General features: G+C 41.5%; 8 protein-coding genes across 9 annotated transcripts; 2 read left to right on the forward strand and 6 right to left on the reverse strand.

Annotated features, from left to right (window-relative positions):
* Positions 1-4,056, forward strand: Pmar_PMAR022140 (hypothetical protein; the record flags this gene model as incomplete). Of its 2 annotated transcripts, XM_002777861.1 has the most annotated exons (11): positions 1-607; positions 656-782; positions 847-1,047; positions 1,277-1,353; positions 1,728-1,788; positions 2,043-2,263; positions 2,341-2,487; positions 2,565-2,644; positions 2,698-2,797; positions 2,859-2,993; positions 3,985-4,056. In XM_002777861.1, exons 3-11 carry the CDS (start codon positions 1,017-1,019, stop codon positions 4,054-4,056), a joined length of 924 nt encoding a protein of 307 aa, XP_002777907.1. In that variant the 5' UTR covers positions 1-607; positions 656-782; positions 847-1,016. The 2 variants fall into 2 exon arrangements, with proteins under 2 accessions (XP_002777907.1, XP_002777908.1); XM_002777862.1 differs by lacking the exons at positions 1-607; positions 656-782; positions 847-1,047; positions 1,277-1,353; positions 3,985-4,056 and adding exons at positions 1,550-1,655; positions 3,048-3,200 and having other exon boundaries at positions 1,728-1,961; positions 2,021-2,263.
* A 289-nt stretch (positions 4,057-4,345) lies between these two features.
* Positions 4,346-6,932, reverse strand: Pmar_PMAR022141 (Protein C2orf4, putative; the record flags this gene model as incomplete). Its single annotated transcript, XM_002777863.1, has 14 exons — positions 4,346-4,398; positions 4,442-4,503; positions 4,545-4,622; positions 4,697-4,788; positions 4,836-4,868; positions 4,919-4,995; positions 5,103-5,205; positions 5,289-5,354; positions 5,410-5,515; positions 5,560-5,651; positions 5,698-5,753; positions 5,805-5,956; positions 6,589-6,632; positions 6,921-6,932. 14 exons carry the CDS (start codon positions 6,930-6,932, stop codon positions 4,346-4,348), a joined length of 1,026 nt encoding a protein of 341 aa, XP_002777909.1.
* A 1,259-nt stretch (positions 6,933-8,191) lies between these two features.
* Positions 8,192-10,690, reverse strand: Pmar_PMAR022142 (conserved hypothetical protein; the record flags this gene model as incomplete). Its single annotated transcript, XM_002777864.1, has 11 exons — positions 10,603-10,690; positions 10,460-10,556; positions 9,924-10,411; positions 9,788-9,873; positions 9,610-9,733; positions 9,408-9,559; positions 9,183-9,340; positions 8,932-9,065; positions 8,792-8,884; positions 8,405-8,464; positions 8,192-8,356 (listed from the first exon to the last, which is right to left on the reverse strand). Exons 1-11 carry the CDS (start codon positions 10,660-10,662, stop codon positions 8,192-8,194), a joined length of 1,617 nt encoding a protein of 538 aa, XP_002777910.1. The 5' UTR covers positions 10,663-10,690.
* Positions 10,691-11,489: 799 nt separating this feature from the next.
* On the reverse strand, positions 11,490-13,739 carry Pmar_PMAR022143 (hypothetical protein; the record flags this gene model as incomplete). The annotated part of the gene is made up of 3 exons (XM_002777865.1): positions 11,490-11,579; positions 12,921-13,006; positions 13,667-13,739. The coding sequence occupies 3 exons, from the start codon at positions 13,737-13,739 to the stop codon at positions 11,490-11,492; spliced, it is 249 nt and encodes an 82-aa protein (XP_002777911.1).
* A 1,759-nt stretch (positions 13,740-15,498) lies between these two features.
* On the forward strand, positions 15,499-15,963 carry Pmar_PMAR022144 (hypothetical protein; the record flags this gene model as incomplete). The annotated part of the gene is made up of 1 exon (XM_002777866.1): positions 15,499-15,963. One exon carries the CDS (start codon positions 15,499-15,501, stop codon positions 15,961-15,963), a length of 465 nt encoding a protein of 154 aa, XP_002777912.1.
* Positions 15,964-16,563: 600 nt separating this feature from the next.
* On the reverse strand, positions 16,564-18,765 carry Pmar_PMAR022145 (gag/pol/env polyprotein, putative; the record flags this gene model as incomplete). The annotated part of the gene is made up of 1 exon (XM_002777867.1): positions 16,564-18,765. The coding sequence occupies one exon, from the start codon at positions 18,763-18,765 to the stop codon at positions 16,564-16,566; it is 2,202 nt and encodes a 733-aa protein (XP_002777913.1).
* A 2,056-nt stretch (positions 18,766-20,821) lies between these two features.
* Pmar_PMAR022146 (hypothetical protein) lies at positions 20,822-21,915 on the reverse strand (the record flags this gene model as incomplete). The annotated part of the gene is made up of 7 exons (XM_002777868.1): positions 20,822-20,857; positions 20,904-20,957; positions 21,019-21,081; positions 21,290-21,364; positions 21,474-21,548; positions 21,599-21,682; positions 21,733-21,915. 7 exons carry the CDS (start codon positions 21,913-21,915, stop codon positions 20,822-20,824), a joined length of 570 nt encoding a protein of 189 aa, XP_002777914.1.
* A 2,308-nt stretch (positions 21,916-24,223) lies between these two features.
* On the reverse strand, positions 24,224-26,167 carry Pmar_PMAR022147 (hypothetical protein; the record flags this gene model as incomplete). Its single annotated transcript, XM_002777869.1, has 1 exon — positions 24,224-26,167. The coding sequence occupies one exon, from the start codon at positions 26,165-26,167 to the stop codon at positions 24,224-24,226; it is 1,944 nt and encodes a 647-aa protein (XP_002777915.1).
* Between the last annotated feature and the right edge of the window lie 1,442 nt (positions 26,168-27,609).

Here is a 27,609-nt window from a genome sequence, read left to right on the forward strand (position 1 = left end):
ATCTTGCAGTAACATCATCCTATTCTTATATATATCTACTTAATGTATTATGTAGTTTACTATTGGGTATTGGTAGTTACTATATGCTTAGACAATCCTATAATGAGGGTACTAAGTTCGATACTCTACTAGTCAATGCATTCAACAATAACAATAATACTACAGTACGTCATATGAAGGATGTTATGAGCCTTGATAATGATGAAGGGCAGGATAAGAAGAATAAGAATGATGCTCATGATGATGATGATATAGAGAATGGTGGTCATGGTAGTAGTAGTACGAGTGTGGTGCCTGGACCTTTATCATTATCATCCTATAGGATAGGTGGTGGTAAGGATAGGTATAAGCATCCTCTGCATGATGTAGTAGATAGACAATTGCTTGGTCTAGTTAATATGGATGATGTTGTGGATAAGTCTTTGGACTTTCTACAAAATAAGGATAATTGGTATAATAGTAGTGATGATGATAGTCGAGATGAACTAGAAGATAAGGCTTTACATACTAATAAGGATAATGATGATACACCATCATCTGGCCCTACCACACCTTCCCCTTCTCCTAATCATCATCCTACTAGTACTAGTAGTAGCATGATATGGAAGTAGTAGTAGTATTATTATGAATAATGATGTATATATGTTGTTGTTAGATATCGGTATGGTCCTGCATTGAAGTGTAGTGATGTATTATCAAACATAGATCCATTACTCTTAGGAGCAGTATTACAGAGTAAATCTTTTAAACTTAGTCTTATGGATCAGGCAGGAGTTGGCAAGGTAATAATAACAACAACAACAATGAGCTTTATCATCATTATCATTGATAGTAGCTGATGATCAGGTTGTATTAGTGGATGAAGTAGATCTTAATACATTAGTATACTATGAAAGGCATCCACCTTATCCACCTATGCCATTATCAGAGTTTACCTATTGTAGTCATATACACACTCTACCATGCTCTAGTAATCATGATGATACTAATGATGAGGATAGGTTATTATTGGTAGAATGGGGTGTTACACCATCAGCTCAGGCACAGGTAATAATAGGAGGTTAATTATTATGATGATGATAATAGTAGTTGTATTATTATTATTAGGTTGATCCGAAAGCAGCTAGACTAGACCCTTATAGAGTATATTGTTTACAATCATTACCAACAGCTAGGACTAAGATAACTACAGCTACATTCCTATCATCCACTACTACTACTACTAACACTACCTCATCATCATCATCAAGAGTATTACTACCATCCTTCCTATTAGATGAGGAATTAAAAAAGGTACCTGAGATATTCCCTGATCTAGAGGCATTCCTTAGTAATAAGGATGCTATGGCTGAGGTAATATGACTACTACTAGTCATACTGCACTAGCATTAGAATGGTGATTGCTGATGTAGGTTGCTGAGAAGTTAGAGTTTAGGATATGGCAAGAAGTCCATACTCATATAACACCATTATTAACTGGTGTATTAGTTAGAGCATCTCCTGCATATAGAAGTATGATAGCTAATTTCCCTGGCTTAAGAGCTAGAGTACCATCTCTATCTACTACTACTATTACTAATACTACTACAACACATCCATTATCATCTATGCCTACTACACTCTCACAAGCTATCACTACTGATGGTATATTAGAGGTAATAATCATACTGCTGTTTATCATCATGAGGATACTTGATATGAAGTAGTAGTATTATTATTATGGTCAGGCATTTACTACGGCCCTTGTATTCATCAATAATAACTTCGATGATAATTGGACTCTAGCAAGTACTACTACTCGTAGTAGTAGTAGTACTACATCATTTATACATAACCCTTTTGGGCATCATCATAACAACACATCATCATCATCGGATGGTGGTATGTTCAAGTTAACTACTTGGAGAAGGAAGATTGAGGGTGAGGTAATAGACCCTTATAGGATAACATGTAAGGCACAGGTAATATTCATTATCATCACTATTATCATCATACTACCACTCCTTCTCCACTTCTTCAGGGTATTGACCCTTTAACCTTAGCTACTATATGGCAAGATATACCACACTTCCGTACTGCCCATCATATTGGTATTGATAGTGCTGAAGATATTACTACTGATGCTATAACCAAGGCTAGTCATCATCATCATGACTGTATGGATTCGATAAAGATGTATATTGTACATATGAAGGGTTATGGTACTATGAGGAAGCGTGAGGCTGTTATCATCAGTATCATGAAGGAGATATCAGCTAGTAAGGTAGTAGTAGTACTAATAACAACCACCACCTCTTCTATTACTATTACTAGGAGTAAGACTAATACTATCTTGTGCAGGTTGCGGTACTCGAATACTCAATCCCCCCCATCACCGGTAATGATGACGATGTATTATCCAATTATACTCCTGATAAATCTTCGGTCCATATTACGACTACCTTTAATGTGGCTCTATTCGAGAATGATGCTGGTGCTAATACTAAGGTATTGACATAGACTGTCTAACATTGATGATCATTGACAGTAGCAGCAGCTGCAGCATATAATAGTACTATTATTAGGTAACCATAGCAGGGTTGGTGCCGGTTGGTGGTAAAACGGAAAAGTTAAAGTTAAGTATAATGGCCGAGCGGGAAGTGAAGTAAGCAATAACTATTCTTCCTGGTATTCTTATTGTATTATTATTGTTGATAGAGCCCAACAGAAGCTAATGACTCTTATGTACAACTACTTTACTGATACATCTGAGGGTAGATCATTGGTCATCAATACTAGAACCACCATATTAGGAAAGGTAATACTAGTGCTATTGTTATTTACTACTACTACTACTACTACTAGTATTACATTGTTAGGTATGGAAACCACTACTATCGGATAGTAGTATAGCTTTATCCAAACTGCAATTACAATTCCTAAAGGCTAATTCTGATACATTCAATATGCTATGCAATGAGGAAGATCATATCAACACTAATAGTAGTGATAAGGTAATAATAAGGATAGGATGATATTATATGAGAAATGGGATGTTGCCATTTTAGTGATCTAACCATAGTCTTGTTGGATATTGAAGGAGCTATCTATGATGATTATGTTCTTGTTACTGTTGTTGCTCATTTGGTTTACTAGAGATAATCTATCAATAGTAGTAACATCATTACTATTCTGAACCATAATAATCCCCATTCATACGTAATCATCATCATAATAATAACCACTGCTTTCTACCACATTATATCATTGTGTTATTAATATATCACGTCTACTACTACTATGATGATGATGACCTGGGATGATGTTAGTGAATACCTATCGGGATGATGTAGGGAGGTTAGCAGTAGTATCATATATAGTATCATCCTTCGTATCAAGGTTAACTCCATTCTAGTCAATACTACTATTATTGTATATATTCTTCTAGCCTTCCTTGTAGTAGTATTAACATGTATCACGAAGGTAGCTGTATAAACCTATTAACCATATCTAGGGAATAGTCATAGGCTACTGATAGAGAGTAGAAGTAGTAGTCGAGGATCTCTATTGAGGATAAAACCTAAGGTGACTATATACCTCTCATGATAAGTGTTTCATACTACTAGTATGTACAGTTAGTGTTATCATCTTGATCGTACAAGATGATAATAATACTACTACTACCCTCACTACTCTCATTAACCCATATAATGGTTATTGTCATCAAGAGCAGTGTATTGTTGAGGAGGGATATAATAGGAGTAAGTATGAGGTGGTATGGTACTCAAGTAGATCATCATTCTATCAGAATCACATTAATAGTCATCATCATTATCCCAGTTGGTTGTTGGTATTACTATCAACAACAGGCTCATGCATAGTACCACTCTTAATCGACCTTACTACTACCACTTGCAGCAGCCCTTCTACCTTCACTCTCTATTCAAGGTAGTAGTCGTGAGTGTTGGGGTTGTGTTGGTATTACAGTAGTAGTGTTATTTTCAGACTATACCTGGAGGATATAGACGTGTTTATACAATGTATGTTATTGATAAGGATTACGTTATCCTTGTGTAATGTGTCACCAAGGCTCTTACTCCATGCCGCTTCCATTCTACATGATCGTATGTATGTTGCTTATCGCTATTCACATGCTTGAACAGTCATCAGTTGTAACCCTATATGAGTGTTGGTGTTGATGATAGTGAAAACGTAAGGTAAAAGGAAGTCGCTATGACCTTTCACTGAGGTATTCACATCGTAATGTATTTCATCGTCCCGGGGTGATATTCGAGGTGGTAATATTGCAAGCAGCATTTGCATAATTAACAATACAAGTTGTACATAATGGAAAAATGTTCAAGTATCACTGTTTGTCCACAACTCCTGCCGCATACGCGACGCAACTGTCATTTCGACCTGATAGGATGATAATATTACAATAATGATATTAGGGACTCACAAGGGACTGATGGTAATAAAGTGGACTGATTATAATCCACAAACTTGATAGTGTACTCCTCCCTGATACTAACAATAATAATATCTAATATTAAACATCGTACTTGACATTTCTAAGGATCTCCAAAAGGACACTGATTGGATGTCTACCACATATTGTGTTACCAGTCATCTGTAGATATCTGATATTATTGCACCAATAAGTAGATTGGAGCAGTAGTGGCAGTAGTAGTAGTAGTAGTAGTAGCATTATTACCTTTTGAAGCCTTCAGAGTCCTGATTTACTATTAATTCCATACCCTCACGATCCATAGCCTCTATACCAGCATTTATTGGTTGTGTATTCGGCTAAGAAGATAATAGTTAAATATGATAATAATTGATGATGATATTACATCAAACACTATTGACTTCACAGCTAACTTGACCTAATAATAATAGATATAATAGATATGATACCCCTTCTTATCCATCCTACCTTATCCTTCTGTAATTGAGTATATCTAAACCTTGTACCCCAATGACAGAAGTCACTTGATATGACGAACAGTGTACCTATTATATTCATTATGCTATATCATCATCACCATTACTACTACTACTACTACTACTACTACTACTACTACTACTACTACTACTATCATCATCATTACTACTACTACCAGGATCTTTGAAATACTTGGCCAGTAGTCTGCCAACAACCCTCTCTACATTAGGAGATAGAACACCAACCAGAATGGGCACAATAGTGAGATCCTGTATACCCTAATAATAACAATAAGACAATATACAGTAGCAGTACTACTACTACTACTACGACGTAGTAGCAGCAGTAGTAATAATAGTACCAGTCGGTGCTTAAGTTGATGATATATTAGTGGTAACTGCATCTCAATAGAATGCTCATCTTCATCCTAACCATGATGATTACTACAATAAACTATAATAAGACCTGCTCATTATTATTACCTCCTCTTTAGTAAGAGTTGTACCAAATTCACCACCACTATTACTACTCTTCGATAGACCTCTTAATTCCCCAAGGACATCCTCATCCAATTTCAATGGACCAAATCTATTGAATATATGAGGATAGGACAAGATGGTTATTATTATTACGGTGTATCATATTGATGAATAGATGGATGTGGTAATGCACAATTATCCAAATATTGATGATGTGATGGTCCTAATATGAATACCCTATTAACCTGATATTATACCACTAATATCCCCTCATAATCTATTATTACTTACATTATCAGATATAGTATTATAGGCGTTAGCAGCTACCGATCCACAATAACGATACCCTATAATAGTAATAATAAGGAACCCTTATATGATCCCTCCTCCCCTCTTACCTGCATGTGGTGTTATTATTGCCTTAGTCGTAGTAGAGAGTACAGTCTGTTCAGACTGTTCTTGTTCATCGACTGTTGTTCTTCTTGTTCTTGTTGTAGCAAAGAATTGTTGATCTAATTCCTTTTCAAGTGTATGAGGATCTGCATCATACCTAAGAATGGTAATAGTTAGACTATGACTATGACACTAATACTTACCAACTACCTGCATGTGATGCACTTCTATTCATTATATTAAAAAGATTAACAACTATATGATGGGTGGGCACTTCTATGTTCCAGATTCCCGTTATAATCAGCAGTTTATACCACCACCCAGAAGCCTAATATTTATCATGCCTGGAGTACTATATAAATCCTAAACCTCGCGACTAGGCTTACATATCTTGCAAACTTACAAATCCTTAACATTCCCAGTATCCTTGCTTCTTGCTACTACTACTACTACTTGTTCAGCTACAGTTGTTGTTGTTGTTGTTGTTGTTGTTGTTGTTGTTGTTAGCATGATGAATACTGACAGCTCATCATCATCATCCTCCCATCCAGCAAGAATGACCTATATGATGAGGAGCCCATCTACAGCATCGTTACAGTCATCATCATCGCCTAGTACTACAACATCTCCACCACAGATGGTTACTACTACACTCCCCTCACCACCACCCCAAGCCCCACCCTATACTGGTATATATCTACCTTTATATTATAATAATAAGGTAATATGAGGATGGTCTAATCATGTTTAATGGTCATATTAGGGTATGATGACTACTACTAGTACTACCAACAATATGGTGACACCATCATCACCAGCAGCATCAGTATCATCTGTACAATATAATGTAATATCGATACTTACCACCACCATCTACTTGCTTATTATTAGACTATTCCTAATCCTACTACTACCTATTCTAGCTCTCCTCCTCCTCCTCTACCTCTACCACCACAGTCACCGATGTATTATCCATCGACTCCTACTACTACTACTATCAACTACAACATCCCAACTTATGAAGATATGTATATATTACCACAAGCATCATCATCTCCAGCAGCATCAGTACGATCATTTGGAGCACCACACCTTACTAATCAAGTAATGGTTATTATTACATTAGAGGTCATCATCAGTCTTCGTTAGTTATATTATCCTCCTGGATATATAACACCATCATCACCAGCTAGTTCTGTACAATCATCAGAATATGTAATGATTCCATCCCCATCTACTCCACCACCACCATCATCTATGCCTCCACTACTATTACGACGTACAACATCATCATCATCTACAGCATCTATGACTAGTAATAATAAATATAATACTACTTCATATATTATCCATATCATTATCTAGTGTCTCCTCCTCCTCCTCTTCCTACTACCTCGACAATCGACTATACTAATGATGAGACTAGCATACCACCAGGATGTTTTGGGTGTCCGGATATGATAATGCGAACAACCTCTCTTAATGCTACTAATCAGGCACCTGTAATAATAATGATTATTATTCTAGTTTAACGGTATTAACATTATTATTACTATTGTAGATGTTAATGGATCCTGATAATCTATCATATGCTACATTAAATAATACAGCAAGATATGTTCAGCCACCACCACCACCACCTGGTATGTATATATCACGTAATGACCAGCAACAACAAGAGGAGCTAAAGAAGGGTATTGATGATAGTAGAGAAGAGGTAGTAGCTAATAACGAAGGTAGTGGACGAACATTAAGGTAGTAATAGTATTAATATTATGTATTATTGTTGGTATATAGGACATTACTACAAGAATTGGATGAAGAGGACGAATCATGTATCTTCATAGTACGTCGTATACATAAATTTGGTTTCCGTTCACCAGTATTCTTAAGAGAATATTTTGAAGATTTTGGTCAAGTTAGGAAGGTTTTGGTTGCTCATTCTAAACAATTACGTACATCTAATAATAATAGAAGGAATAATCGGTAATAATAACAATAACAATCTTGTATAAGATTAATATACCTTTAGACCTAATAGTAATACAACAGGACGTTCTCGTCCAGCATCATTAGGATTTATCTTAATGAAAGATAGAGAATCTGTACAACGTATATTGGCTGCAGGACCAACACATCTTATAGCTGATGTTGAGATTACGGTAATATAACTACTATTATTACTTGGTAATGATTATTATTATCAGGTACATCCATTCGAAAATCGTCATCCAGATAAGGTTGTGAATAAACAAGAAGATGGTATATAGGCTTTGTACTCCTGGTAATCATTATCTATCTATTGTTACTGTCCTTTCTCCATTATTATTAGTATATTAAAGTTGGTTAATGTACACAATACAATAGTTATGGAAATAACGTTGGAGAGGAACTATTCATCATCATTGGCTAGACCAACTTCTTCTTCTTCATCATCCTCCTCCTCTTCCATACCATCATTCACTTCCTCCTCTTCCTCTTCCTCATCAGTATCCTTTTCATTCATAACAGTAATGAGGGTATCAAGGAAAGCTTGGCCAGCTTTATTACTACCATCCTAACAATAACGATAATACACATTAACATCCAATAATACTATTAATACCTCATGTTGTTGTTGTTTAATAGAAGTATTAATGGCATCAATTCCACCTTCTTCTTCTACCTTATCAATAATCCATCTTCTATCCATTCTTGATAATACATTCAACATAGCCTTTAGAATAAATGCCCATCTACTTTTACACAATTGTGTTATCTTCATATTATTCAGGTATTCTATCTTCAAGGTACTACATGTAGTGTTAGTCACTAGACTAGAATTGGATTTAAGTATTAATACGAGTATAAAGGATACTATCTGTCCAGATATATCACCATTATTATCATGTACTAATATACTCTTTATAATCTTCGCAATAATAGTAGTAGTATCATTATCATCTATACTACTACTACTACCACAGGAACATACTAGATATAGTAGAACTACACTGCTATATCTGTTAATGATAAGTTCATATAACTTTCCTATATCCATGTTCATTACAGTCTTCTTCATAGTATTCATAACCTTATTACGTATCTAATAATATATACCATTATTCTAACTGCAGATATTCCTATTAATACCTCTTTACGCCTCAATTCATCATCTTTAACAGAGGATGGTCGTGGTAACTCCATAATATGTCTATAATAATGAGGATAGAATCTATCCCTTCTCTCACCCAATGCATACAATAATACCAAATGTCCATATTGGTCTACCATCATACCCTCTATATTATTATTCCCATCCTCTTCATCCTCCATTTTAGTAGTAGTAGTAGTAAGTAACTCTTGTAATATACTTTTTGATAATAATACCGTATCATCAGTACATTGTAACATACGTATAAGAACAATAGCATCAACTGGATTCATAGCTAATGCCTTAAAGTTCCCTTTACACTCCTTAATAAGTACCTTCTTCTCTTTAGCACTAGCATACCCGAACATACGACAGAATACTAATACTCCTTCTCTTGATGATAATAACCTAATAATAATAAAAGACGTCATAATATCATCATTATTATTATTATTACAACTACTACTACTACTACCTTGTAGCACCCTCATTAGTTAGCTGTAATAGTTCTTTTATTATATCATTAGTATTACCAATAACATCAGATATCTCCAATGTTGAAAGGAATAACTTATGTACTAATGAACCGTTATCCAATAACTCCTTATCAACAGCTTTACGACATAACTAATAATAAGGATTATAATAATAATAACAACAACCACTATTACTACTACCTTCATCCTATGATCTAATAACTTGTTATTATCCATATTATCAACATCAACACCACCATCATCATCATTAGTCATTGCTTTAATATCATATACAGCTGGAGTGGATATAATAGTGTATATCCGACTAAGAGCGTCATCATAATAATGATTATTATATTGTGTATAAAGACACACCTACCGTCTATATTGTGAAGGTATCTTAGTATTGTTATACATAGTAGATAAGAAACGACATCCAACACGATGTATGAATAATCTCTCAACCTAATAATAATAATAACCATCATTAGATGTACTTATATTATTATACTTACTATCTTTCTATCACCCAATAATGGCTTTAATATAGTATTAATAGTTAATTTCTTATCAGTTTTAATACCATATGATATTAATCTTTCAATAGCCAACATACCATATGCTTTACCCTGTAATATAGCATCTTCCAAACCTTCTCCAGATAATGTTGTTAATATACGTTTCCTTTGATCCATTGTACCATACTTCATACAAGCTTGGACTATTCTACTACCAGAATGATTGAGTATATAATTATTAATACCCTTAGTCATCATCTCCTTCAATATATCCTCAACGATATCACTTTTCTTATTATCATTCACATCATCATGGTGGGCAGCGGCGGCGTTAGTCGTGTTAGTAGAAGTTGTATTATTAATAAGATTTGAATATAGCCTATTAAGCCTTCTACGATCCTCCCAATTAGGATCATGCTTCCTTATAGCTTTCTCCTTATTTACACGTCTCTGTTGTGATACCGAATCTTTAGTAGTATTATCCTCTGTAATAATAATACATGATAATAAAAATAACATGATGATAATATTACTTAGCCGGTTAGCAGCATTGGTTGATTCCTTTTTACCATTCTTCTTATACATCTCCTTCTTATTCTTCTTACCCCCCTTCTTACTAATAGCTGTCATCTGTGTATGATGATCATTAATAATCCATCATAATCCTTATAATTACCTTATTAGTTTTCTTCACGTCATCATTAATACCCTTCTGCTGTCCTCCACGATATACCATAATTATACCAACAACAACAACAACTACTATCAACACTAATCCCGATCCTATCGTCTGAGCGGCAGCGGGAGGGACGAGACGCCTCGCTTGTCGGAGCAGATCGCGCACGCCCGTGTAATCGATAGAAGACTCAATTTACGTCCTATCAATCACCTGAATGAGAACTCGACCCGATAGCTTCTCAATCACTGAAAGCCCCTCCGACTCGAGAGTGTGGGATTGGAGAACCGGGGCGCCATTCAGCGAAGGTTGGATTTCCAAGTGTGCGCGAGATTGCCAATCAAGCAACGTTCAACGTTGCCACTCGTCTCAGACTAGTAGTCTTATTGTCTAATCTGTAGATCGGCAATCGGGGTATCCATAACCTGCGAATGCGCCGAAGGTTCTATGTGGCAGGGACCGCATGATGCGAACTAGGTCTTACTTGTTGCACACCGATACGGGCCCGGCACACATCCCCCGAGTCGGCGCATCAGGCCAATCGTGCATTGCTGCTCCACATGGAAACACGGAAGGTTAAGTTCCGTGGGATGGCCGCACACATATCTTGCACGCATGTGTGCGTATGCATGATGATGATTAAGAGGAGGAAGGTATTGTGATATAGTACATGTGGTAGTCTAATACTCTTATGATGATGATTAAGAAGAGGAAGGTATTGTGATATAGTACATGTGGTAGTCTATAATACTCTCATGATGATGTTATTATGCTTGTGTTGTTATACATGAATAATGGGTACACTCAATGGTGGCTATCTACCCTGTCTAATTGTCGAGTCGATCCTAATTGATGTATCGCATAGTCGTAGTTCAGTATATCATCATCTACATGATGTACAATATTGGTAATGGGTATTCCTCAAAGAGTACAGGTTCATTGATAAACTCGATATTAAACTCATGGTTGCAGGATACCTCAGAGGAATTATGATGTATATCGGAGGCAATGATGATATTAGATTGTTGGTAGTGGTGTTAGGTTGTATAGAAGTAGGTGATATATCCATCACACGTGTGATGGTGTGTGTCCTCCAGTATATTAATAATAATAGTATAGTATTACGTCATGAACTCAATAAACGCAAGAAAGTACTCAACCGAAAGTACGCTACTATTCAATGACTATTTATCATCATTACTACCACATCTTGTGGAATTATGAACCATTCTTCTTCTTCTTCTTCTTCTTCTTCTTCTTCTCAATCCATTATCATCGGTCGTTGTAGTAATCATAACTCTACAACTGCCCTTCTTGTTATCATCTTTTCTTAGCGTCTTTTCACGTTGTAATGATCGTATATGTTTCCTCGCGAATACTTCTACGTAGAAGTTAGCACCATTCCAAAGAGTAACCATAAAACATGCAACACATAGTAGATAGTTTACCCATTCGCTCATATTATACCATATGAATGATGATAATATAGTAACTGATGTTAGTACTATTTGGGCTATACCATACCATAACCACATATTATCATCAGTTATATATTTACTACATCTCTTAAGGAAATCACCATGTAATGACACAAGATGTGAATATGATGTTGCATATTCTGAGTTATTACCTTGTATATGGAATATATAATGAGTAACAAATCCATAGAGTAATAGATGGATTAGATATACTAATATTGGTACAACAATCAATAATAGGAATAATGATGATGATGATGTATTCCCATTAGTATCACTCGGTAGTGTTACCGCAAAGTATTGATTATACGATGTAGTAGTAGTAGTATGATCCATATTTATCATATTCATCATACCATCTTCTTGATGATGTAAATAATACCATACTTTACTCATATCATCAGGATGCCATCTCAATAGTGTTACCATAAATAATGGTCCTAGATGTATAAAACACGAAGTTATCTTATCAATAGAATGGAATACTAATGAATTACGGAATACCAATACAGCCCATGCTAATGGACCTGTTACCAGTGCATAAGTGATAATAAATAGAATATAGGAATAAGGCATTATCCAGTAATAATATAATACTAATATATTACCAAAGTAACAAAAGTCTAACATATAAAAATGCCATTTACGTTTGTAGTAAGTAATAAACCTAAATGGCATCAATATGATAAGCTTTATTGTGTAATATATCGGATATATTGAAGGGGCTCCAGCTAGTAACATTGATGTAAATGCAAAGTCACATACACCAATAAAGAACGATCTCTGAATAATAATAATATGATGATAATAGGATTATCATCTACTAATAATAATTATTACCTTATCCTTTCTCCTAACACATACTGGATCATCAACAACATCTTGTAGTAATAGTAACTCCTCAATATCAATATCATCCATTAATTCTGATGATGATGTATCATAATATTCTGCTATAACAACATCTTTACTACTATTACTCTTACTATCATCATACTCAATATAAGGTGGTGTTCTTGTTGTTGTTGTTACCGATGATGATGATGACACATTGGATTCACCTATTAAAGACTATGATCATCATCAATGTTATGACCGTCTTGATTGGTCTTTACTTCCTCCTCCAGTATAATCATCATCAGATGTAGAATGACAAGATAATGTTAATGATGTTGGTGATGATGATGATGATGTTGGTGGTGAAGATGATGTTGGTGATGATAGGCCATTATTATCTAATAAGATTCTATCAATACTCGATGCTAATGATGATAATGAGTATGATATGTTACCTATGTTGCCTCTTCTACAATGAGCTATAGCATCATCATCAAGAGGTGCTGCTGCTGCTAAACCATCTTCTTGACGAGGTAATGATTCGGCCTTTATTCTTTTCCCATAATCCCGTAATACATACGTCATCGATGATGATGATGCGAGAGTCTCAGCTGCGGCCTTGGATATATTATCCCTTCCAGCTAGTCTCACTGTGGGATCTCCTAAGGGGTTCTTCTTCTTCTCCTCAGTATGATGATAATCAACTTCATGATTGGTATGGTTGTTATTATCAATTACCATACTACTACGATATCCATGATGACTAACATCACCTATATCCCTCTCATAGGGGGTCGAGGGGGTTGGAGACGTACTACCCATAGGTAATAATGAATATGATGATGAAGAGGCCTACTACATAATTAGATATAGGTGCAACACTGTATTAACGTAGTAGTCGAACAAGGTAAAGATACCTCAGCTCGTGGTGGTGATGGTGGAAGAAGAAGTGTGAGACGACACTTACTAGCCCTGTCTTACTCGTGGGGATCATCTCACAAGCATTCTAGGATAAGGGATTTAACCCAACTGCAATCCGTAAATTATAAAGCAGATGTCTCACCCTGGTGAGAGATAAGCGCGCTCGCCCAGGATAGGCGAATGATCGATGATAATTGTATATACTCGTATATATTCATTCATTCGTATATCACTTGGGGACTCTGTTGATGAGGGCTCATCTATTCTCAAGCGCACATCTTCAGTTGCCGTTTTGCACTATCCACTCGACTCTATTTCCATGCCTATGACTGTGGACTTAAATTCCCAACAGAGTGATCACGATGGAGATAAAGACAAGAGACGGTATCGAAGGTATCGACGCAGGCCGAGGATAATCTAGTTACAACGGATGCTGAAGAAAACACAAGGAAGAGCTAACAAACGTCACAACGGCAACATACTACTGCCTAGCCGATTCGAGGCCCCATCATAACGATCACGGAGAACCTTTTGCACTGAACGAGCAGATAATACCGTCAACACGGCACCTATAACTAACCTTGTCTACAGCGTAAACATCATCTGGAGCGCCATTCGAAGGCTCTGAATGAATTTGTCAGTACATATCTGAACTGTCAGTAATATTGAAATCACTAGAAATAAAAAAAATAAGAAAGATTAGAAAAATAAAGATAATCTCTACTATATACTAATGCGAATGTCGCACTCCTGCGAAATATGATTGAGAAGGGCTCAAGATAACAAGGAGCCTGGCAGTACGTATGTACAAAGCGTGATCGATATTCACGTGAGTACGTAGCTTTTTTCCTAAGAAGCCCGATCCGATGAATAAGGATTGTGGTTCATTGAGTTATAACACCAGAGTCATTAGATCGCCATCAATAGATATTATTTCAGTGTTTCTATATACTCACTAGTCTTCGTCACTCTCCAATGGACGTTGAGTTCTCGGGACTAGTACATTCTACCGGGATCCGACGCAGCCCCCGGATCCGAGGAGAGCCACCCCATCCCTATAGCGAGTTGGTGACGACATATATGACTCAACTACAGTTCGTGGTGTCACTTACGCAGCTAAGCGGTTCTGCAATATTCGGTGATGGGCTACAAGATCAGCTAATAGATGACCGCCATATGGCGAGCCTTCGCATTTCGTTGTGCTTTCGAGGTGATGTGTGGGAAAATCGCCATCGTCGAACAGCTCCAGTGACGGGTCTCACCAAAGATGCACCAAACCCAAAAAGAAACCAAGGAGAATCCACAAGGTCAACAACGGCGACGTCCAGCAGTAGCAGAAGTTCCTTGCCGACAGTTCGCTCGAGGTCATTATACTTACGGGGACCGATGCAAGTTCAAGCATGATGCTGTGTCTGAAGAGAAGGAACAAGATCCGACATCGACTCCGACTGCTCAGGGAGACTCTGGTCCTATCACAACAAGCCGTGGCAAAACCGTTGGGATCTGTTGTGAGTTCGTAAAGGAGAATAGCTGCTTCAGAGGGGATAGCTGTCGCTTTTCACATCAACAACCATCTGGTGGGAAATCCGAAATCCCAGCTGATAAAACAGCGGCGAATGGTGTAGTAGATGATGATGATTAGCAGGTGCTGGGTTCTATGATGGATGCACGGTTACGGTCTGTGGTACGAGCTCAACCTAGTCAGTCTCCAGTGGTAAGGAGCGGCCAAGGTCATCTGCGCCAGCAACAGCAAGGACATGAGATGAGCAGTGAGGAGTGCATGCAAGAGACCATGGGATTGGTGTGTGGCGTATCGCTAGATCAAGGTGCTCTCGTGCACCACCTACAAGATGAGTATGATGACGGTGATAAGGGTCTACGAGAAAGTCGTCGTAGAGCGGTTGCAGGGGAACCAATCTTCACTGATAGCTTGGAGGTGGTTGAGGACCCTGTAGAAGGGAGATATATGGTATCGCTACCCTGGAGGGGCCAGGAGAGGCCGAAACGTAACTTCGGCCAAGCCTGTGCTAGAGCGAAGGCATTAGAGCGAAGTCTTAGCGATGATCAGAACATTAAGGTGCAGGAGGAGCTCGACAGCATGCTCCAAAAGGATCAAGGCTATTGATCCACAGAGGGTTCGACACTTTGCTGCTCTACGACCAGTCTTCCGAGATACATCGACGACAACCTCGACTAGGGTCACGGTGGATGGAAGGGAGATGAATCAAAACTTGAGAGTTGGGAGTGCTGATGGTCAGCTCCTAATCAGTGCGATCCTGATGGCGTGGCGCGCACAGCCACATGTGATCAACCTTGATCTCACCCGTGCGTTCAATGCGGTTAAACTTCACCCATCAGCGGGTGAATGGCTCGCCTTCGTCCCATATAGGGCGACATATACATGGCCTAGACTTCCGCTCGGTCTATGCTGCTCTTCAACGGGTCCGTTTTGTGCCATGACTGATGCTCAACAGGAGGTAGATAGGGGTTAGGGGTTACACAACACGTGATTCCATGGACATTCCATGTTCGTGCGACATTAAGGAATCATGCAAGAGAGTAAGTGACCAAGGTATTGGTCAACATCCTCCCCTCCCTAATGAAGTGTAGACCACAGGGGTGTTTCACATAATCATGATAAAATTCATCACACAAACAATGAATAATTAACAACGTTTTGTGTTATAGTCAATACAAGGGGTGATTTAAAGTAATGAATAGAGAATCATTCATCATCAGTAAAGAAGTCATCATCATCATTAAACTCATCGTTGGTACGTGGGAGAAGCTTAACATTTTTGCTGTGAACATGTCGGCCATCTGTAAGAAGGAGTCTGTTATCACCTAGAAGTTCTTTAATCTCAATAGGATCACTCCATCTAGGTTGGTCTTTGCGAGGTTGATATTCTCTGAGTAAAATCGGCATACCAGGTTGCAGTGGGATTTGTCGACGTGAAACTGGTATTTGTGATAACGAACGATCGAGTGCTTGTTGACGATGTTGGCGCCAGATAGTCTCTTTGTCAGGGACAGGAGGGTAACAAGTCAGAGAGACGAGATCGTGAGCAGGGAAGTTGTATACCAAATCACGTGCACAGAGGCTGTGGGCAGACGGAATGACAAGTAAGTTGACACGCATGGTGGCTACTTGAACAAGATGAGTCCAATAGTGAGGATCCGGGCATGTCACGACCGGAGGAGCTGCTTGTAGAAAACCGAGGCGTAGGAAACGAGCCAAATCACGATGTTTACGTTCGATCTGACCGTTCGACGCAGATGCATAAGTAGGAGTGAATTCCCAGGACACATGAGTAAGTTGTGAAGCAGCCTTGTGAAAAATCGTACCATTGTCAGTACGGATAGCGGTAGGTACAATACCGTAGACACAAGTGATGTTGTTGAGAAGGTCGATGACATCGCTCGCCAGTGGTGCAGTAGGTAAAGCGCGGCATATAAGATAAGTAGTAAGCTTGCAAGTGCAGGTGAGGACATAGTACGTGTTGAAGTAAGGACCGTGGACATCAAGAGCTAAGTGGGTAAACGGGGTAGATGGTAGGGCTTGGGGTGAAGGTCGTTGTTTCCACGAAAGGTCACCAGCATGTGTTAACAATTTCGCACATGAGAGGCATGACTTAGTAGTAGCTGAAATTTTGTCTAGCATGTTCGGCCAGGAGTACAACTTCTTGATACGAGCGTACGTTGCATAAATGCCTTCATGATAAGTAGAGTGATACAAATCAACCAAAATTTGCTGAAGGTCTGCGTCAACGACTTGCTTGAAACCATCAAGCAAAGGAAGGTCTTCAAGACGGCGTAGTAATTCATCGGGAAGTCGCTTAAAGGCATAGTCGATCAGACGAGTGCATGGGAGGTCGTCAGTTGTCTTCGAAGTGGTAGGTGCAAGTGATGATGTCGGTGATGGCTGTACCGATGGGGGAAGATCATCAGTAGAACGTGAGGCGGGTAAAGTTTGTCCATGAGCTTGGTAAGTAGGAGGCTCACTAGGAACTGGCCGAGCAGCAGAGTGGCGAAGCCGGACACGGCGACCGATACTATCATCATCAAAAGCATCAGCGCGCTTACGCACTGGGAAAGCAGTGAGATCGGGGGTAGCCTGCTTGTTGTCAACTGAGTTGTACTTTTCACGAACAGAAAGGATATCATCAACCAAGGTAGATCGAGTACCAGAGTCAGCATAGTTGGCATGACCGCTGATATGCGTGTAAGTAACTTGACGGGTACCAGAAACACCAATGATGAGTTCGAGATACTTACGAGTAAGAGCTTCGTGTAGACCACCAGGTACTCGCCTATCGCGAGCGATAGCCACAGCTGTGAGAGAATCACAGTACACACGGACGTCATTGAACTGCATGCGAGTATCGAACTCGAGCAAACGGATGCGTGCGAGGGCGTAGTAAATACCAAGAAGCTCAAGGGCATTGATGTGTAGGTTTCGCTGGGACTTGGTGAGAGTGAGTTGACCCCGCAGAATAGGGCGGTCAAACTGACGGACTTCGTAAGCCACCATGGTTTTGGAGGCATCGACGTAGATGTCGAGAGCATGATCAGTGTGAATACGTCGTGGGATAGCTTGCGGTGGGTGTTCGCGTAAGTAGTCAACCCAAGCGCGGATAAGTGTCTGAACATCAGTAGGTATAGGAGTGCTCCATGTATGATCAAGGACCGCGCGTGCCTTGCTAATAAGGCCCACAAGAAGATTCTTGGCCGGGATGATGTGGAAGTCGAAGAAATCTGGTTCTTGCAAGAGGGTGCCGAGGAGACCGAGGGAGCCGCTGGATGTGAGCGGTGAATCGAGGGACTTGTTGAGGATGGAATCGACAGGTTTAGAAGGGTAGCGCAGAGACTCCCCGTTGTCGATGACCTCGATACCAAGCACTGGGATAGGATGCGCAGCGGAAGGCATAACACGCCTAATCTAAGCAACTGGAAGTAATCTATGCAATCCATGCTAATCTGAGCTAGTACTACAAATCCAAGCAATGGCTCCAATTCTATGCCAATTGGCTATGCCATGCAACCTGGTTTTGGCGAGATGGTTTAGATATTATCGACAAGAAAAGTGAAATCGCAGTGCGAATATACGATAAGACCATAGTTGCTAGTCACAGTGTGACTATGCTGTGCTGTCACACCAGCACACCATTTCACACTGCACACTGTCACAGTGTGTAACACTGTGTCTGTCACACTAGTCACCAACGCGATAAGTAGTTTAGCATGAAACATTTAGTGAAGAAGTCATTACAAGTGTCGTACATCAGGAACATGTAACCTACGCTTATAGAATCATAACAGCAATTGATACTCGCTATCGCTCGTGTCGCTCGCTTCACCGGAATCAACACCACATCCCGATGTACGAGAATCTGACCATGCTAGGGGATCTACCATATCTTCGATAAGCTAACAATATCGCGTCGAGATGCAAATCGTATACACGTTAGGAAACAACGAGGGTCCTTACCGGCCTCTTCAGTTCCTTCGATAGGAGAATCATTGCCGAATTGGCTGGCTTGGCTGTATATTGAGCTATATCCATCACTGCTGTCGCATGACTCCTCTTCTCCAGAAGACGATTCGTCATCAGTTAGGGTATCAAAGTCATCCTCGCTTGATTCATCAGTTCCAGATAAAAGCGAGGCGATACCTGTCAGGAAACAAACATGGCCAATACCCCAGAAGAAATTGTGAGAGACTGATGTTCCCACTTGTTTCGTTGTCCGAGAGGTTTTCTGTATCATCTATTGTCAATTCTTCACCTGAACAAATGACAGGTCCTTCAGCATTACAGAAGACACCCTAAATGACGAATATTCACTGATTATGTGCCTGTTCAGGGTGCTTTCTATAGTACTACTCACCATTCTGTGGGAGTGAGACAGCGGAGTTATATCGGCCCAAAACACCTGGACACAATAGTTTTCTCACCCAACGTCAAAGCTCTCACCAACGTGTCGAGGTGCGCTAACAGATGATGGTACACGTCGTAGCATTCTTCGTTAATGATAGCCATAAAGAAGGGGACGAATGTATGCCGGTACTGGCGACGAGAAACATCGAACCTGAGGGATAGAGTTGTAGAAGTTCGGTTGGTAGAAAGTTGCTACCATATTCTCGAGGATCCAACCCATGCGACTTTCTGACTCCCACGGATTATCTTGTTCTGCGCATCCATGTACAATGGGAAACCCGAGGGCATGGAGCGTATGAACCAGAGCAATGATGCTAGCATACCTAATCTATAAATTACAACGATTGCCTATCCTTAGCACTTCTCACTCGCGCCGCCGATCACGCAGGCGAAGTTGTCACCCCAGTATCCGCCGTGGAACACGAACTCTCTTGAGGGTATCTTGTCTTCTCTGATGTAGTCGATGATTTCCTGGCTTATACGCGAGTCCTCGAATGCTCCCTCCAGTTCGAAGAAATTGCTTCGTCGGTGCATCATTCCAGAGTTCAACTTCTTAGTTTTCTCCAACGCAATATCCTAAGGCACTGGATGGACGCCCCTGTGGATCACAGATCGTTAGACCTACACTACTGTCATCCAGATCGTCCATTATCGCACTTGTTGCGCTGTCTGAATGTCTGAAATATGACAAGTAGAAGCCGATAGAACCATTACTATCACGATTTTTTATCTACAGAACGGAGCGAGGTCTACCGAGAATCACATCCTCGAGGCAAACGAGACTCCTCAATACTCAGTACGGAAAATGATGTATGCAGAAGAATTTAGGAAAATATAGCAGAAATTCCGATCTTGGAATTCAAACCGAGAATATCTTCTTTGTTGTAGGAGAGGACCCCAATTCGTCACATTCGGTGGTTGATTCGACAAAACTGTACAAATTATAAAGCAGCGGAACCGAACACAGGAATTGGCCATCTGTGACACCCGTCACTCTATGTGATACAGTCTATGATGCAAGTCTAGTAAGATATTATCTTAAAGATAGCTACATGATCGACACCTTACGTGGATGTTCTTGGCCCTGTAAGGAATTGAGAGCCAACGTTTTCCGAGCCTCCACTCCCTACCGCACGGTTCGACATGGTAGAGCCAGGAAACCCCGAGTCCCGCGTATCATGGACCTGAAAGAGGTCTGTCCAACCAATTACCCGCATAGTGAACTTGTCCAGCGATTTGTATTACGTTTTGATTATCATACTGGGATATCTGAGTTTGCAATGCAGTAATCTTCTCATATGCCTCAGCCTGAAAGTGAACCAGTTGTGAAGCTATTCAGTAGCCCGATGTTGTACTCACGCGAGTTTTCTACAAATCCTCCATAATTCTTCGAGTCTCTTCTTCGGCTCTGGATACGTCCGAAATATGCCTAACGTTTTCATCAGCAAGCTCCGACATTCTCCGCTAACACAGGGAGTTATCATCAAAAATACTGAACGCCTCGATGTGATATCACTTTGGTTTCCTCCAGCTGGCATTGAAGTGATCGTGTTCGTTCCTTGGAAGCGAGTTCACCGCTCTCTGCGTCTCGCTGACAGATAAAAGAGCCTCACCATCTCACCGGGAACATGCTCAGGACTTGGGATGACCGTAAATTGATCAGAGTGATGCCAGCAGTATAGGCAAGGACCAGTTATCACCTTCACTTTTGCAAATTGGTCCTTCAAAATCCCTATCTCTTTTTCGGCAGCACTTCTCGAGGCAGCATCACGTTCCTAAATTATTAACTATCAAACAAAAGAGTCGAGAACGCCATACATATTACCTCCGCTGTTACCACTTTTTTCTTCAAGGCTTCAATCTCCTTCTCAGCATCGGCCAACGAGGTGATGATCTCCGTAACATTCCCCTAGGATACCACTTATCCACTTACGACAGTCAAAAGTTCGAGTTGTTCACCTTCGCTGATTCCAGCTCTTTCTTCAAAGCTTTGACCTCCATCTCGGCATGAGTTCTCGCAGCGGTGTTCTCAACCTCGCGTTCCTGAACTCCCAATACTTCGCCGAAAATAATAACTGCTAAGGAATCCAGATGTTTGACCTTTGCTATGGCCAATTGTTCTCTCAATGCCTTAATCTCCATCTCGACATCATTATTTGGAGCGGTATTACATCCCTAAAGTGCCCATAACTACAAATGTTGTTATATCAAAATGATAGTCTATCATCAAATAGTATTACTTGAGCTGGAGTATTAATCACCGCGGTTTCCCAGAGGCTACTCCGTGTTCGTCTCGCTCGCTGCCGCCGTTTGGCTGATGAACTGAGCTCAGCCATAATGAAGATTGCAAAGTGTCACCAATTCCAATGAACTGCCCTATAGGAAATAAGCGAAGGACATAACACATCAATGGACCACAAAGAGCTATGAATGGTCAACCACAAGGGATAAGACACATCAATGAAGGCCTTTCACAAAGGGCTGACACTTTACTGAATGGTTAGCCACAAGGGATAAGACACATCAATGAAGGCCTTTCACAAAGGGCTGACACTTTACTGAATGGTCAACCACAAGGGATAAGACACATCAATGAAGGCCTTTCACAAAGGGCTGACACTTTACTGAATGGTTAGCCACAAGGGATAAGACACATCAATGAAGGCCTTTCACAAAGGGCTGACACTTTACTGAATGGTTAGCCACAAGGGATAAGACACATCAATGAAGGCCTTTCACAAAGGGGGCTGACACTTTACTGAATGGTTAGCCACAAGGGATAAGACACATCAATGAAGGCCTTTCACAAAGGGCTGACACTTTACTGAATGACCAGCCACAAGGGATAAGACACATCAATGAAGGCCTTTCACAAAGGGCTGACACTTTACTGAATGACCAGCCACAAGGGATAAGACACATCAATGAAGGCCTTTCACAAAGGGCTGACACTTTACTGAATGGTTAGCCACAAGGGATAAGACACATCAATGAAGGCCTTTCACAAAGGGGGCTGACACTTTACTGAATGGTTAGCCACAAGGGATAAGACACATCAATGAAGGCTTTCACAAAGGGCTGACACTTTACTGAATGGCCAACCACAAGGGATAAGACACATCAATGAAGGCCTTTCACAAAGGGCTGACACTTTACTGAATGGTTAGCCACAAGGGATAAGACACATCAATGAAGGCCTTTCACAAAGGGGGCTGACACTTTACTGAATGGTTAGCCACAAGGGATAAGACACATCAATGAAGGCCTTTCACAAAGGGCTGACACTTTACTGAATGGTTAGCCACAAGGGATAAGACACATCAATGAAGGCCTTTCACAAAGGGGGCTGACACTTTACTGAATGACCAGCCACGAAGGATTGATCCAAGTCTCACTCCCCACACTACATCATCCTCCGCTGCCGATGGTGTGACAACTTTTCTGCAATGCAAGACATTCATTAGGAAATGATCCAGACAAGGAACTAAAAGTGGTGTCACTCCCATTAAGATCATCACTGATGTCAGGTGTGTGTGTAACTGGTGCCGGGCATCACGGGCCTAGTGGCCTATCGCCCTTAAACATACCATCGCCGACTCCAGTGGGCGCGAGAGGCTCAACGACAGCTCCCCAAGAAAACAATGAATGAGTAAGAAAAGCAATGAATGAATGCTGAAGTTAGGTAAAGGGCATGAGGTAAATGGTATGATGTGTACGGTACTACCGTACACATCATACACATCGTACTACCGTAACGGTAGAATAGAGGTTGAGACAGCTAAATGAGGCAACAAGAAAGTTTAGCAATGCTCAATGCCTGTTGGGTGTCAGGTGATTTTAAGGCTACAGTAGTAGCGGGAAGAGTGAACGCGCTCTTGTAAAAAGCTCGAGCCACGACGATCGATTCGGTCAGCGCAACTCTTACTTGTGACAATACGTAGAAATGACGAACAGTCCAAGTGAGACTCGGCGAATTCATCTAGTCCGGAGGACCGATTTTAATCCTTGCTGCTCGTTGCGGCTTACGAATCGTATCGCTACAACCTAGTAACACGGAGGGGTGCCGTGGCTATGAGTGTCATCTTACTGCACCAACTTGGTGGTGCCACCAAGTAGCAGGATTTGTGTTGCAAATAGATTTATTTGAATCGATTTCATCCATTTATTTCATTTTGTTTCTATCCAATCAAACTGTTATACATTACCCTACTGAACGTTATTCAACTAGCTGCGACTGTTTAATTATCAATTGAATCTAAACTACTAAGAGTAGTGGACTCCACTACATTCGATCCTGATCGTGAAATAAGAGTACACGAAAACTGTAGCCGACCGAGCGAAGCGAGGTCGGCCCTAAACTCAGCACCGGTGTCATCGCAAATCTAGGCAGCTTACTGCATGGAACAGCACTTTTTGCATGGAATTGTAGGACTAGCTTAGATTAAGCATTCTAGCTTAGACTTGCAGGAAGCGCATAGATTAGACCAATTTTCCCAGCGGAAGCCTCAGTAAGAGCCTGAGACTTAAGAGGTAAGTCATACTCGTCGTACTTGTTGGGTAGAATGTCGGCAGAGGTGGTATCGGCACGGAAGTCGAGAATGTCGTCCATGAAAGAGCACTGATCGGGCTCAGGCTCCGCGACGTCAAGAAGCTGGTCAAGAACAAGGTCGATGTTGCCATCGTCGGTGAGAACAGGAGGAGGTGGGAAAGTGTCGGGTGTAGGGACCAAGCCGTGCTCGACGTGGCTCATGCCACCTTCGAGGCACGACGGAGCAATGCTACTTCCGTAAATCATTCGGGTAAACTGAAACCAGCGCTTCCTCCAGTACACCTGGAAGAAACTCCCCAGAGCGGGAGACACCCTAAATCTCATAAAGGCGTCGGAGACATCGTGGATGGTCACGGTGGTAGCCAACCGTAAACGAGAGAGACAGGTACGGAGCTTGTGCTGCTGGTTGGGGATAGGATCTGCCTTCATGAGGGCACGGAGGTAGGCATTAGTAGCAATAAGCGGCAAGACAGGTCGCCAGCGTTTACGACCGTGGACACCATAGAAGTTGGTAGTGTACTTGGAAGCCTCCGAGTCGGGAATAGGGCGTAACTGACCAGTATCAACAAAAGCCTGAAGCTTAGCCTCGCAGTCAGCGCGTCCATCAGCAGGACACTTGACCCATTTATAGTGAACTTTGCGACAAGCGGGGGGTTGGAGAGTCTGAGCGAAGGAGTGGGCTTGTTGGGAGATGTCGACGTAGAAGAAGGATGTACCAGCGGTAGTGCGAACCAGAGAAAGACGCAGCCAACGGGTCTGGAAGACCACGGTCTCTAGAGACCAGTCGACCGGTAGTGGATGAAAGGTAGGGTCCACAGAGAGCATGTCGCGTAGGGCCTCGGGGTCGACAAAGTCAAGAGGTGGAGGTTTGTAAGCTTGTGGGACAGCTTGTAATGAAGTTGGAGATGTAGATACCGGGGTCACAGTGTCACCAAGAGTACACAGAAGGATCGACGCAGGGACGGGACCAGTAGAGGTAGGTACTACCAAAGTACAATCTGGACCGAAGCCAATAACATCACGACCAAGGAGTCCATCGGAGGAACCAGCCAGCAGACTATGAGTAACATAGGGCGACCAAGCAACGTGGTGGGGGTTGCCAGAACTGTCGTAGACGGTGAGGGTCGTATGCAATAGACAATGACTGATGAGGCCGCCTTCGTGACTAGCGGTATCAAAAGCAACTGGATCGACTAGAGTGAGAGTCGATGATGGCAAGTGGCGTTGTAAGTGAAGAGCGGCAGTATGAGTGATGACTGAGCGGGTACAACCAGTATCGACTTCAAGACGGAGAGCACCGAAAGCTGGACAGCGCAAGGTGCAGTGGGCAGGAATAGGGCTCGAAGACAAAGTAGTGCAAGACTTGACAACCTGAGATGATGAAGTGGTTGAAGTGTCAGACTGAGGTGGCTTCTCGTGTTTGTATGGGCAGTCGGGACGGCGGCAAATCCCATTTGCGACATAGTACATGCATACGTTGTTGGTAAGGCAAAAGTCTCGCAGGGGTTGACTCAACGGCGGGCCACGCGTGGGGGCACGAGAGGGACCAGCATTGTCGGCAGATTTTACCGGATTAGAGTCAGTAGAGAGAGCACCAGAGGGCCTAGAAGCTGTACCGTGGGACTTAGAGTTCTTGTTGAAGTCGGGGTTCTGACGCAGATGACGGTGGAGTCTGTTGGCCAGGTCGTCGACGGTGTCACAACCAGCATAGATGGTGGAGGCTAAGGTGCGTAGACGAGGATAAAGCGAGCGACGGTATACACGCAAAAGCTGAGCATCGGTCACAGAATAGCCAACGGAATCGGCCTCGTACTTGAGGAGAGAGTCTCTCCGCCGAGAGACCATACATCGGACCGAGGCTCGATTGGATCGAGATATCGAAAATCGATCGATTGTTCGGTGCTAATCAATCGAGGATGCTGCGGCGGGCAGACGAATCGATTCGATTCGAGGAATCGATCCACCTCGAAACTCGAAATTCATTGAAATGCTCTTCTACGTCAGCATTGAGGGTTACTTATAGGGTCTACAGCACCTGTCATATTATTGCAACAATTCAGGATGCCTTTAGCAAAGCACTTCCACGAGAAGAAAAAGTAAGGGTCGAGGCTAGACCGCTCAGTTGATAGCCACAGGCACTGGGAGGCTGTCTGATTATCTGACTCGGATAGACTCCATCAGCGAGATACTGAATATCCGCGCACGACCTTGCTGTTCGCCCGAGGCGAATCGCTTTGCTGTGGCACGCTGCCAATTGCGGCGACAGCCAGATATTCTGCAGATGCCGATTCCCCGGGTCGGAAGGATGGTATTCCCCGGGTTCGGTCAGATTGCGCGTTTGCCTCGAGCCTCGACGAACCCTCGAGATTGTTCTTCGGTAATTCAGAAGAAGATTATCCAAATACTATTTCTGAGCATAATCCACACCGCAAATTCAATATCCCTAGTAGCGGCTACTAAGTAGCCTAATAACTCTAATAGTTATCGCATATAGCATAGGTTCAAAAATCCGGATTCTTCGCCCCGCCCCTAAATTACTCAATCCGCCCCTAAATATGCCACATGCGTTCTAAAGTTGGATGAGTCATCCGCTATCGTTACAGCTTCTCTGAGACTGACATACATGGCACAGTTTCTGTCTCAGTGACCCATACCAGTGTGCTTAGCTAATAAATGTAGTTACGTGGTGGAGTTCAGTACGCTCAGTACGTGTTCAGGGCGGCCATTGGCCGCCGGCCAAGATCAGTAGATAGCACGGCTCAACACAACGATGCGAAACTAGATTGATCATTGCGTCGGCCAAGGTTTCGAAACGTTCAAGCCAGTGGCTGGTCAAGTTCGAACATGTATCTTTCAGACGGCCAGGGTCAAGCGTGATGCACATGAGTTTTCCTCAAGATGTCATGGCAGTCAACAAAGCCACGTGACATGCTTGCAGTGAAGCTTCAGGGACGCTCGGGTAGCTTGAAAAGTTAGGGGCCGGTACGAGTCATTTAGGGGCGGATTGGGCAATTTAGGGGCGGATTGAGTACCTTAGGGGCGACGAATCTAGGGGCGCGGATGAGCAGGTGCCGGGTTTCAGTGGTTCCATTGTGCGCAACTTTTCGAAATAGAAAATACATAAAAATGCCGGAGCCTTGGATCGAACCGGCGCCCCTAAATCGAAAGAATCGATTCGAGATCGATTCTCGGTTACCGGTATCGATATTGGACCAATCGATTGTATAACCTCTGGGACCGAATCGATTCGAGATCGAGCCTCGAAACTCGAAAAGTTCAGAAGTATG

This window comes from Perkinsus marinus (assembly GCF_000006405.1).
Source record: "Perkinsus marinus ATCC 50983 genomic scaffold scf_1104296951020, whole genome shotgun sequence".
Lineage (NCBI taxonomy): Eukaryota > Perkinsozoa > Perkinsida > Perkinsidae > Perkinsus > Perkinsus marinus.